The sequence below is a fragment of the Marmota monax genome, unplaced genomic scaffold (assembly GCF_021218885.2).
Source record: "Marmota monax isolate L192 unplaced genomic scaffold, Marmota_monax_Labrador192_F-V1.1 WCK01_AAM20220418_F8-fsc00001, whole genome shotgun sequence".
Classification (NCBI taxonomy): Eukaryota; Metazoa; Chordata; class Mammalia; order Rodentia; family Sciuridae; genus Marmota; species Marmota monax.
The window spans coordinates 30,060,052-30,072,825 of record NW_026693777.1 but is presented as its reverse complement, the minus strand read 5'-3'; the positions used below and the strand labels follow the sequence as shown (position 1 = coordinate 30,072,825).

The 12,774-nt window shown below is 40.8% G+C and overlaps 1 protein-coding gene across 4 annotated transcripts in view; it reads left to right on the top strand.

Moving 5' to 3' along the window:
* The window catches only part of Fbxo34 (F-box protein 34), a 78,354-nt gene extending 67,483 nt beyond the window's left edge, over positions 1-10,871 (top strand). For 3 of the 4 annotated variants that reach the window (XM_046461308.2, XM_046461305.2, XM_046461306.2), the window contains exon 2: positions 7,646-10,871. In XM_046461308.2, the coding sequence (XP_046317264.1) occupies positions 7,656-9,797 (2,142 nt within the window). In that variant the 5' untranslated portion in view covers positions 7,646-7,655 and the 3' untranslated portion in view covers positions 9,798-10,871. Of the gene's footprint in view, positions 1-3,805; positions 3,883-7,645 lie in introns of all 4 variants that reach the window. The other variant, XM_058584643.1, reaches the window with a different exon arrangement.
* Positions 10,872-12,774: the final 1,903 nt, after the last annotated feature.

Here is a 12,774-nt window from a genome sequence, read left to right as displayed (position 1 = left end):
TTGTATACTTTGTTGTCCCATCAGTTTTATCATAAACCTTTCATTATTTTCTGGAAATGAGAGTTGTATGATCTTTATGATAAAGAATTTATAGTATAGATAACCTTGAAGATGCTATCTTTAAATACCATTGTGAATTCTAAGATAGAAGTTAATGAACAAAGAGTTCCTGAAAACTGCATGTTTCCAAAGGCCATTCTTGGTATTATTCAGTACATATTAATAGATAATAAAGGACTTTTTCATTGAGCACTACTAACTACCCAACCCTCTGAGGTGAAATTCAGAGGTTCCAAGAAAAGGCTTTGTAAATGTTCCTTTAATGTTAGGTGTGGTCGCATATGCCTGAAGTCCCAGCTCCTTGGGAAGGTAATGCAGCCTCCTTTGACCCAGGAGCTGAAGATCAGCCTGGGCAACATAGTGAGGCACTCTCTCAAAACAAACAAACAAACAAACAAACAAATAAATAAATAAAAGAAAGGAAAAGTGAATTCCTTCCCTGAAAAAAAAATTATCCCTCAGTATTTTGGAACTCAATTCAGAGAAATACTGTCTTTTCTCACCTATAGTTTTTCTTTATTTTTTGGTCCCCTGCCCTGGTTATTTTTAGTGGTCTGTGGGAGTTGGGTGCATTCTATCAGTGCTTGGAGGCATATGGAATGGGGAGTCTTCTCTTCTGTCTCTGTCTGTGTTCACACCCTGGTCTTGGCATGTTTTCCCATTTAATAGCCATGGAAGTAGCTTTTACATACTTGTAGACTAGTATGTAGGATATGTCTGCTTTAATGTATCACTGTTCTGTGTAGGGTTTTTCTGTGGTATTTAAGAAAAACTGACCTAATTTGAATATAAAAGCTCTTTGAATAGATGCTATCAGAATTATTTGTGTCATAGTTTGACCCAGGTTAGTTTTGTTTTGTGACACAGGGTCTTGTTATGTCCAGGTGCAAACCTTATCCTCAAATACTTGGGGTCCTACCTCAGCCTTCTAGGTAACTGGGATTACAGGGATGTACCACTGTGCCTAGCAAACTTGCTTTTTTTTTTTTTTGTAAATATATGCACCCCCCTCACCTTTTTTGGTACTGGAGATTGAACCCAGGAGCCACATCCCCAGCCCTTTTTATATATTTTATTTAGAAACATGGTCTTGCTGAGTTGCTTAGGTCCTCACTAAGTTCCTGAGGCTGGCTTTGAACTCTTGATCCTCTAGCTTCAGCCTCCTGAGCTGCTGAGATTACAGGCATGTGCCACCGTGCCGGCCCCCTCTTTAAAACAGGAAGTAGAGCTCCAAGAGATGGTTTTAAAAATCTAATTCTAGTTTTTTCATGACCTAGCTGTGTGTCTTCAAAAATTTTACCTCTGTTTTTTCATTTGCAAAAACAAGGATTTATTATATATAAATGAAAGTAGTTGCTGGAATTGCTAATCATTGTGTAGTGGTCCTGTGACTAAGGCTATTCTTTAGAAGTGTTTACAGATTTTGGGAAATTTACTTACTTTCTTTTTCTTTTCCCTTTTCATCCTTTTTTTAACTGGGGATTGAACACAGTGGTGTTCCATTGAGCTCCCTCTCCAACCCTTTTCTTTTTTTTTTTTTTTTTGTTAGAGTCAGGGTCTCCATAGGTTGTCTACACCGCTGTAGAACTCCCCTCAGCCTCCTTAATAGGGGGAATTAGATTGCACCACTACATCTTTTTTTGTTCCTCTTTCTTCCATAAAGAATGGCTCTTATTATTGTTAATAACTAACTCTTGGAATAACATTCCTGTGCCTTTACTGAAACAGAAACAGAGGAAATGCTCTATTTTCTAACCTGTTTTGATAGGGCTGAAGACTAAAAGACAAGTTTGGAACTTGGCATTTGCCTTTGATGTTATGACTTCCTACTAACACTTTAGAGAAATCTCAGTCCTTTTTCCTGTTTAAACACACATTGCCATTTTATTCCTTGTCCATCAGATTTACCCCTCTACATGCAAGAATTATTCTGTGACTCTTTGGGCTTTGGCATTTATCCATACATATCTTTTTGTTGTTGTTTAAAAAACACAAAGTTCAGTTAATCTTCTGTGGCTTAATTTTGGAATGGTACACTATCTTTATGCGAGTTTTCCCAACTTTTTTGAGCTAAAATTGGAAATTAGACTCTATAAGGAATATTGGAATTACTGAAAACAAAGTTTTGGCTATCACTGGAGTAAAATTATTCAAGTCTTAATTCATTGTTAATCTCACCATATTCCTGGAAGGAGTTCAGGGTGACAGGTACATACAGAGACTTTCTCCCTCATAGCCAGAGCTACAGTTTCTCCTAGTGGTTCACAAAGGGTCTCCACCACCAACTGGATGCTATTCTTATTTGATATTGCTGCAGAGTCTATAATGACTGCTCCTTCCTTTTATGTGTTTTTTTCCTGATTATAAAAGTAACACATGTTTATTATATGAAATCTTAGAAAAAATACTTGAAATATTTCATTGAAATATTTCTGTGACAACTCTTTTAACTAGTCTGCCTACTTGTATCTCTATTTTGCAGGCACTTAGGCCCAACATTTCTGAGAAATTGAATGGAACCTCCCCTGTTCCAAATCTGATCAGCCACCTTGTCACCATCCACTTGGAGGAATCACACTGCATGACTTGCAGAAACCATAAGATGACGATTCATCCTTGATGGCTCTCCTTCATTTTTTTAGTTTTAATGACTATAGTTAGTCAGAATCTTGCTTGTTTGCTGGTCATCTCTCCATTCTCAGCACCTAAGCTCAGACTTTCTTACTTAACCTGAGTTTCCCAAAATTATCACCTACTTTTGAGCCTCTTAAGGATTTTTGTATATCTTCCTTCACGGCTTACTTTAGAAAGTCAGGGTTTCTCAGACCTGTTCCTACACCATCAGGACTAAGCTTGGGCCAGGCATGGTTACGTAGCTGTTATCCCCGTGATTCAGGAGGTTTGGACAGGAGGATTGCATGTTGGAAGCCAGCCTCAGCAAGTTGCTTAGGGCCTAATCTATTTCAAAATGAAAATAAAAAGGGGGTAGGGATGTGTGACTCGGGGTTAAGTACCCCTGGGTTCAATCCCTGGTACAAAAAAATAAAAGACTGAGCTTGACGCTAGCAGCCCCACATTTCCTTCATGAACATTCCTTTTCTCTCTCCCACATGGACTCTCATAGCACTTGTTGTACACTTAAATGACATTACACATTCTGTTGTAATTGTTTACTTTTCTCTCTCGAAACAGCAACAGTGCCTTATAACTGTAGCAAAACAACAACAACAACAAAAAAAACTGGCAGAAGTTTTACACAGCTCTAGAATGGCTAGTAAATTTCTGATCAGTAGGTAGAAGGAAATGAAGACTTGGCCTTCACCTATCTGGTCCTGTGGTAATGGTTCTGTGAACAAGCTCTCAAAGTAACAAGGGCAGTAGGGCAAAGCAGGAGTGGGTTGGCTGGAGTGGGCCTAGCACCTTGCTTTGCATTGATAGAGGGTAGCCTTTCCTATAGCTAGCAACAGTGCTACAGAGATAAGAAGGCTGCTTAAAGTCTAACAGTTGTGCTAGAGATTAAAAGGAAGACACATTTTATTGTCTTAGTGATTGGGTGTGAGGAGTTACTTCAGACTTGACTCAGGTTACTGACTTGATGGGCTACCAACTAGTAGGAATGGTTTCAAGATTCTTTTTATCTTTATTTTTTGCAGCACTGGGGATTGAACCTAGGGTGCTCTACCACTGAGCTATACATCCCTAGTCCTTAAAGTTTTTTTTTGTTGTTATTTTTGTTTTGAGACAGGATCTCAACATGTTGTCCAGGCTGGCCTTGAACTTGTGATCCTCCTGACTTAGCCTCTTAAATTTCTGGGATTACAGGTGTGTATTACTGTGTCTGGCTAGGTTGGCTTCTTGTTGGATGGACATCTCCACTTAATTCCTATTGTAGCCCAGCATCCCAGCCCAGATACAGAGCCCCATTGACCCTCTTGCATTGATTCTAACAAGTGACCACCAAAGTTCCTTCCAACTTCAGTCTAAAGTTAAAAACAGATTCTGAGCCCAATCCTAGAAATTCTGATTCATTGGGCCCAGGGATCCTAATTTTATTTTTATATGGGCCTTTTTGGAAGTCTAAGGAACACTGCTATGTAGGTGCTATAAATATGCATTTTATTTAATTGCAAGAGAATGGAGTTTCATTATGGTTAACTTTTAAAATTTAAGTATATTAAATTTTAGTGGTGTATGCCTATAATTCCAGTGATTGGAGAGGCTGAGTCAGGATGATTCCAAGTTCGAGGAAACCCTCAACAATTTAGTGAGTCTGTCTCAAAACTTAAAATGAAAAGGGCTTGGGATGTAGCTCAGTGATATGAGCACCTCTTGGTTCAATCCCCAGTACTGCAAAATAAATAATGAAGATTTGCAACCATGGAAACAATTGAAACTTTCCTCCATTGTGCTTTGGTAGGAGCTGAGGTGGGTGTGAGGAGGAATGTGCCACCATCTGGTGTAATCTGTTAAAGTTTTGCTTTGTTTTGTTTTGTATTGGAGCTTGAACCCAAGGGCACTTAACCATAGAGCCACATCCTCAGCCCTTTATTGTATTTTATTTAGAGACAGGGTCCTGCTGAGTTGCTTAGGGCCTTGCTAAGTTGCTGAGGCAGGTTTTGAACTCTCGATCCCCGCCCCCGCCTCAGCCCTGCAAGCTGCTGGGATTACAGGTATGGGCCACCACACCTGGCTAAAGTTTTTGTTTTTGTGGCTTTTTGTAGCAGATACTCCTGGTGCTGTACATCATGTCCTTCTAGTCCACCACTGATTTCAACCAAAACTCAGATTTTCGCAGTTTCTCTTAAGTTTTGCCAGCATCTGTTTTCTGCCTAAGGTCCTTTCAAGCCCAGCAAGGGAAAGGGGAACATTAACATATCAGTCAGCTTTCAATCAGCAGAGGATGCAGTCAAGTGTCAAAACATTATGCCTTCTTTAGGGGCCCTACAGAATCACCCCTACTTTTCAGCAGTCACCTAGATTGTGTATCTTTATTGGCTTTTCTCCTTCTCTATTGTACCTTTGCTTTCCCACTTCTTTCCCTGGGATCCTGTCCTGTTTTCATCTTGCTATAACCATGTATACAAGTAATTGCCATTTGAGCTGACTTTACAGGTTAAATGCAAACAAAAACTTTCCCTAATTAGTTTCTTTTTAATGTTCCTGTCTGTCCATAATGGCACTTAAAATAATGTGTGTGGGAGGAAGGCGAAGAGAACATATTGTGCAATGCAGAACAGCAGATATTGCTAAAGTTTAAATTTATTCATAGACACAGTGTAATGAGATCATTGTGTGAGAATTTATTGTCCCCTTCCCACCCCAACAACCTTCATTTCTTCCATTTTACTTATAGTGTGGTTGAAGGGATATGAAGAACCGGAAAATATTTGGCAAAATGAGACAGCATTCAGTGTGTCTCTTTTATTCATTTTTAAATCATCTTGTTCTTGAAAAATTCTGAGTAGTCCTGTTTGGAAATTAAATTATAAAATATAATTATAGATATCTGTTTAAAAAGTGCTGTAGTGCAGAAAAGGGAAAGATCACTACAGATGGTTAAGATATAAGTTGCCAAAGATCAGAAAGATCCTGATAAGATTTTAGCTGGGAACAGTGGCATATGCCTGTAATCCCAGGCACTGGGAGGCTGAGGCAGAAGGATCATAAGTTCAAGGCCAGTCTCGGCAACTAAGTGATACCCTGTCTGAAAATAAAAAATTTTGTTGTTCAGTGGTAGAGCACCCCTGAATTCCATCCTGGACAATATTGTGTCTCCCCAGTACACACATACACATATTTAAAAACACTTTGTGTGTGTGTGTGTGTGTGTGCATTAAATGTAAGCTTTCTTTTTATGCTAGAAGACAGCATATCTACATTTCCTCTTTTAACTGAGACTGGACTCATGGAATTACAAGTTGAAATGAAGGATAAACTTGAACCAGTTAATTACTTTGTGCAATGCAGAATAGCATACATATTTACTTTTCATCCTTGACAGTCAACACTGATATCTGACAGAAGTTATGCAGGATCTGCTACAGTATCGCCACTTGTTTTTTTACGGAGAAAATTGAGAGGAATGCCAAGTCACCCAAAACATAAAGCTAAGATTGTCGCAGTGGTCCAGAGTAGGTAAAAATTCCCTATGCTTAGACCTGCAGGTGCTATGGCTTCAGTCCCACCAGCCTGTGACTACACATCTTTATTTTGGTTAATAGGTTTATTTTGCAGACCAGGCATCCCTGGAAAACCTCTTTCCTCCATCCAAAGTGTGTGTGTAGCAGTGGGCTTGACCTGATCATTAGATTATTTAATATTTCAACCCTCAGTTAACATTTCAGCTTAGACCCAGGGAGAAAGTGACTTGCCCATGGTAAAAATCACCTCACTATCTAGCTAATCCTAATCAGTGATAAGTAGGGCCTAGAACACAGGTCTTTGTTATGTAATCATCTTGCTGTCTCTTTTGTGAACTGGTATCCATCTCTTTATTTTTTTATTTTAGTTTTTGTGTATTTGTGGTGTTTTTTTGGTGTGTGTGGGGGCGGTACTGGGCATTGAACCCAGGAGTGCTTTACCACTTGATATCCATGTCATGAGCCCTTTAAATTTTGTTGAGATGAGTCTTGCTAAGTTGCCCAGACTGGCCTCAAACTTGATTTCCTCCTAAGGCTCTTGAGTTGCTGAGATTACCAGGGTGTGTCTGCCTCTGGCTCCCATCTATCCCTGGTCAAGTACAAAACATGGCAGCTTTTCTGAACTAGATCACATGGGTTTTAGAATTAATAAGGATTTATAGATTCTATGTGGTTTAAGATATCTGTAGGAAATTTGACATTTAAGTGCTTACATAATCAAGACTATTAGATGGATAAGCAAACAAGTGAAAATTTGTATACATCTAAATAGTATTATTGGGAATAGTCTAGAAAGCAATATAATACATTTTGATACACAACCAATAAAATGTTAGTTGTGATGACCTGGAAAAAGTGTTTAAAAATCTAAGCATTATGGAGAAGTTCCTTTTATACTTTCTTTTCTTTTATATTATGCCTATCAAGTGTTTTCAGTAAGTTTAGCTTTCTTAAAGGATTGATGCATAACACGTGAATATCTGTTTCTGAAACTCATCAGCCAAAACCAACTTATTTTCTGGCTGATACACAATGAAAAGTGGTTATTTTACTTTTGTTGTAATAGATCTGTGCATTAAAAACTGGCTGACGATGGATATAGTGGCTCATGCTTATAATCCCAGTGACTTCAGAGGCTACAGTGGGAGGATTACAAGTTTGAGGCCAGCCTCAGCAACTTAGAGAGGCCTTAAGCATTTTAGAGTGTCCTTGTCTCAGAGTAAAAAATTAAAAGAACTTGGGATATGGCTCAATGGTAAAGCCACCCTTTGGTTTGATCCCCAGTACCCCCCCCCCATAGAAAAACCTAGCTGAAATGAGTGTTGAAGATTTAGTAAACAGTAGAAAGTGTTTCTTTTACTTGCTAGAACTATCTGAGCCTAAGTTATAGAAGAAACTTCTTTTAAAAAATTGGTCTCAATCAATTATGTATTTCTTTCCTATAGGGCCTGTGTTATGCACCTAAAGCCATACTGGAAACTCCAGAAGAAAGAGCGTCCTCTGGAAGTCTGCAGGGACACTCTGAGAATTCTTATGAGCCATCAAAAGGCTGTAAATGATGAAAAATGCAAAGCTAGCTATATGAAAACAAGTGTCTTTCCTTCAACTTCTTTTAGCAAAGCATCATCTCGAAAACCTTTTGGGATCCTTTCTCCAAATGTTCTGTGCAGTATGAGTGGGAAGAGCCCTGCAGAGAACAGCTTGAATGTCAAAACTAAAAAGAATGTGCCACCTGCAACAATCCACCAGGGTGAAGAAGGAGAAGGGCCACTTGATATCTGGGCTGTTGTGAAACCTGGAAATACCAAGGAGAAAATTGCATTCTTTGCAGCTCACCAGTGTAGCAACAGGTTAGGATCTATGAAAGTGAAAAGCTCTTGGGATATTGATGGGAGAGCTACTAAAAGAAGGAAAAAATCAGGGGATCTTAAAAAAAACAAGATACAGTTAGAAAGAATGAGGGATGTCAATAACAGGTGCTACCAGCCTGAGCCATTTGCATGTGGCATTGAGCACTGTTCTGTGCATTATGTAAGTGACAGTGGAGATGGAGTCTATGCTGGAAGACCTCTGTCGGTTATACAGATGGTTGCCTTCCTTGAACAAAGAGCCAGTGCTCTGCTAGCTAGCTGTGCGAAAAACTGCACAAACTCACCTGCCATTGTGAGGTTTTCTGGCCAATCTAGAAGTATGCCTCCTGCCCCTGACCCATTCTCTGCCCCAGGAGCTTGTGAAGAACCCACAGAAAGGGGAAATTCTGAGGTGGGCGAACCACAGAGTGAACCAGTCCGTGTCCTAGACATGGTAGCCAGGTTGGAGTCCGAGTGCCTGAAGCAGCAGAGCCAGCGTGAGCCTGGAAACCTGTCGCGGAATAACAGCTTCCGTCGAAATGTGGGCAGGGTGTTGCTTGCAAATAGCACTCGGGCTGATGAAAGCAAAACAAACAAAGGCATCTTGGAGGCACCTGATACTCAGGTGACTCCCATGCAGTCTGTGTCTGTAGACTGTGGTCCCTCAAGAGCTGAGCATTGTTCTACTAAGGGGGACCAGGCCTGGGATAGTGCTCCTCAGAGCTGTCCCTCATTGTCAGCAGGTGTGAATTTCCACTTGGACAGGGCAGAATTAGAGCCAGGTCAACATACTGCTGTGAAAAACAACAACAGGTATGATGTGGAAATGACAGATGAACTTGATGGATTACCTTTTTCTTCTCACACCTACCCCCAAGCCACTGAATTGCCCACAGATGCTGTCAACTGTATGAGTAGAGAGCTTGTGCCTCTTACTAACCAAAATCCTGATCAGAGAAGAAAAGAATATCTGTGCATCAGCATCACTGTGTCAAAGGTAGAGAAAGCCCAGCCTTCTAGTTTAAATTCCCATGAGGAGCCACTTCCAGGGATGTTGTTTTTTTTGCCATCTGGTCAACACCAGTTAGACTGTTCCCAGTTGAACGAAAGCACAGCACAGGAGTCTTCAGAGGCAGGCCAGCTTGAAGATGCTGCTCAAGTTGACAGTGCATCTGAGGAGAAAAGTGTTTCAGTTGAGCCACTTGCATCACCAACTTCTGCAGTGGAAGGTACGTTACCTGTACTTGAAGCATCCAGTTGTAAGAAGCAGGTGTCTCATGACTTTCTGGAGACGAGGTTTAAAATTCAGCAGCTTCTGGAGCCTCAGCAGTACATGGCATTTCTGCCTCATCACATTATGGTGAAAATCTTCAGGTTACTTCCCACCAGGAGTTTAGTAGCTCTTAAATGTACCTGCTGCTATTTCAAGTTCATTATTGAGTACTACAACATCAGGCCAGCAGATTCTCGCTGGGTTAGAGATCCACGCTACAGAGAAGACCCGTGCAAGCAGTGCAAGAAAAAATATGTGAAGGGGGATGTGTCTCTGTGCCGGTGGCACCCCAAGCCCTATTGCCAAGCATTGCCCTATGGGCCTGGGTACTGGATGTGCTGCCACCGGTCTCAAAAGGGCTTTCCTGGCTGTAAGCTGGGGCTTCATGACAATCACTGGGTCCCTGCGTGCCACAGCTTTAATCGGGCAATCCATAAGAAAGCAAAAGGGACTGAAACTGAAGAGGAATACTAAAGTCCAGGGGAGAGGCAACAAAAAGGACTGATCTTTTAAACCACAAAACACCTAGATAAACTGTTCACGCGAGTGTTGCCACTCAGTTATCACTCTAGGAATCTGTACTTACTCCTTCAGGACTGCCATCACTCAGGCATTTTTCTAAACTCTGAACTTACCAGCTGTATAAGAAAAATGGTCTCATGGTTTTATAGTGGCGCCTCAACATTTGATCCAGGGTGGTATCCCACAGCTTGATTCACTCAGCTGCGAATAACTATGCCTGTTTTCTGTCATCAAAACCTTCCTTAAAGGATGACAGCTTGCCACCATCAAAAACATTGAGAAGAGTTCACTGCAGACTCTGCAGGCAGTTCCCAGAGGTTCCAGAAATGTTTCCAGCATTGGCACCATATATGAAATAAGTGAATAGTGTCCTATGAAACAACAGACCCTTGGATGATGAGTATACCTAAAAAGGAAGAGTCAGGCACCTTACCCTAGACCTTGTATGCTTGATCCTGTGAGATTGATGTTTGTGACTGAAGATGGATTTCATGCCCTGTGGTGTTTACAGTGTATATAATGGTGTGTTTTCATAGGGCTGTGAAAGTGCACATTAAACCCGAGCGCCTTTATCTTTAGATGAGTGCTTTAGCCCCTCTGTAAATAACACAATTAAAATACAGTTGTATATGATGGAGAGCTGACTTAAAAGCATAATCACCACAATGCAGCTAGGATACTGTTGCGGCTATAATTGTGTTTTTTTAAAAATTGTCTCAAAGTTTGTACATCCTGTATAAAATATGAATGTTTCTCAAACTATGAATGTTCCCTGTATAATATATGAATGTTTCTGAGAAGAAACTCTAAATAGTTAAGAGGTTAACCTGTTGAAAGGATACCAAATAATGGTTTAACTGGACAACCTTAAAATTAGCATAGAGAACAATCCCCTGTTATATTTTAGTGATCCACCAAGAATAAGAGAATATTATATAGTCAGATTATAACATTCTTGTCTACTTTATCCTTTCTGCTGGTTACAATTTTTTTTTTAACTTCAATAAACATGCATCTTAAAAGAAATGTTTTGCAAAGATTTCTTTATCCTTTTTAAATTAAACAAAATGTCTATAATGCTAAAGAAGGTTGTTGTGGATTGAGTTGGAAGAAATTTTTTGAGTTGTTGGGGAATGTAGAGATAATTTTTTTTTTCCTGCCACAGAAGAGACTACTTGGGCCTTAGGCTGTAGCTCAATAGTAGAGTGCTTGCCTAGCATTTGCAAGGTGCTCTGGGTTCCAGCCCCAGCATGTGGGGGTGGGGGTGGGGTTCCGCTGGGTACAGTAATGAACACATGTAATCTCAGCAACTCTGGAGGTTGAGGCAAGGAGATCAGAAGTTGGAGGCCAGCTTTGGCAGTTTAGCAAGACCATGTCTCAAAAAAGTGGGAAGGATGGGGATGTAGCTCAGTGGTAGAGTACTCCTAGGTTCAATTCCCAGCACCTTTATTATATTATACAAGCTTAAATTTTTGCAGTCTTTTAACACATTTTGAATTTGTTGTCTGCCCAGCACCTACCATGTTTCCTAAGATATCCTTACAAGGTGTTCAGGTAATCATTTTAGAAGTCATTTAGGATCTCTTCAGGCCCATGGTCACGTAATGCTTGCTGGGGCTGGATGGGAAAGAAGTTAGGCCCTAGAGTTGTGATAGGTGAGGAATCTAAAAGCACCAATTTAAAAAATTGCACCAATTTAAAAAAAAAAAGAAGGTTCCTTTTTTTTTTTTTTTTTTTGGCTGTGTGTGTGTGGGTGTTGAGAGCCACAGCCGAAGGGGCCCCAGCAAACTTCCAGCTGCCAGCAAACTTCCAGCTGCCGGCTGATGATTGGCTCACAGCGGCCCCAGCAACATCTAGCTGATTGGCTCCTCGGCCCCAGCAACATCTAGCTGATTGGCTCCTCTGCGGTGATGCTCATTGGGCTGTTTCCCTGCCCTTTCAGACCACGGAGCTGCTCATTGGGGGACTTTTTTGGCTCCACCCACATGACCCAGCCAATCGGCCTCAAGAGCAGGAGGATTGTGGGAGGTGGAGAGAAGCTTGTGGGGGAGAGAGAGGCTTGTGGAAAGCCGGTGGTGGCAGTTGAGGCTCTGAGGGTTTTTCCTGAGAGGCTGTTTTGTTTGGCGTGTGTGGTTCTAAAAATAAAGTTAGTTTCTTTTGACAAGTGGCTCCTGATTGTGCCCAGCCAGACTGCGGCATTTGGTGGCTCGCACGGGGAGCGACTGAGGGTAAGTGAAACTGCTCACCCCTGAGGGCAGGGCGAGAGGATGGGTAGCCATTTTAAGATTCCTCTTTTATTTTGCTTCACTTTTGTTTTAAGTTGCCTGTCCCTGGAGATGAGTGAGACGGAAGAAAAACCGCTCACATCTGAGGAAAAACTATTTACGTCTGAGGAACAGATAGGGAGAAAGGACGGATGCCCATGTCAGGAGGATAGAAAGGCTATAATGACTTTTTGTTGTTCCCTTTTTATTTCATTCTGTCTCGGTTTTGTTTGGCGTCATCTTGTTGGGTTGTATTATAGTAGAAATACGGGATCAGAAATTAGTAAAAAACAAACTGAAAGAGTGTTAAGTAAATTGTTAGAGGAAGGAGGCATCTCAGTAAAATCAAGAACAATCAGGGCATACGTTGATACAATACAAAAATGTAGCCCATGGCTTTTTAAGGAGGAGTTGTTAAATATATCACAATGGAACCATCATGGTGAAGATTTAAAAAGAATAGAAAAGAAAAGCCCAGGGACTCTGCCAGATGGCACATTGCCATTGTGGACGTTCATATCTTGTTTGCTTAGTCCAAAGCCTTCAGTTCAGACAACGGTAGAGGAAGGAGAAGACATAATGATTCAAGTAAAAGAGAAGGTCTCTCAAGTTAGTCAGACAGAGGAAAAGATTCAAGTAAAAGAGAAGGCCTCTCAAGCTAGTCA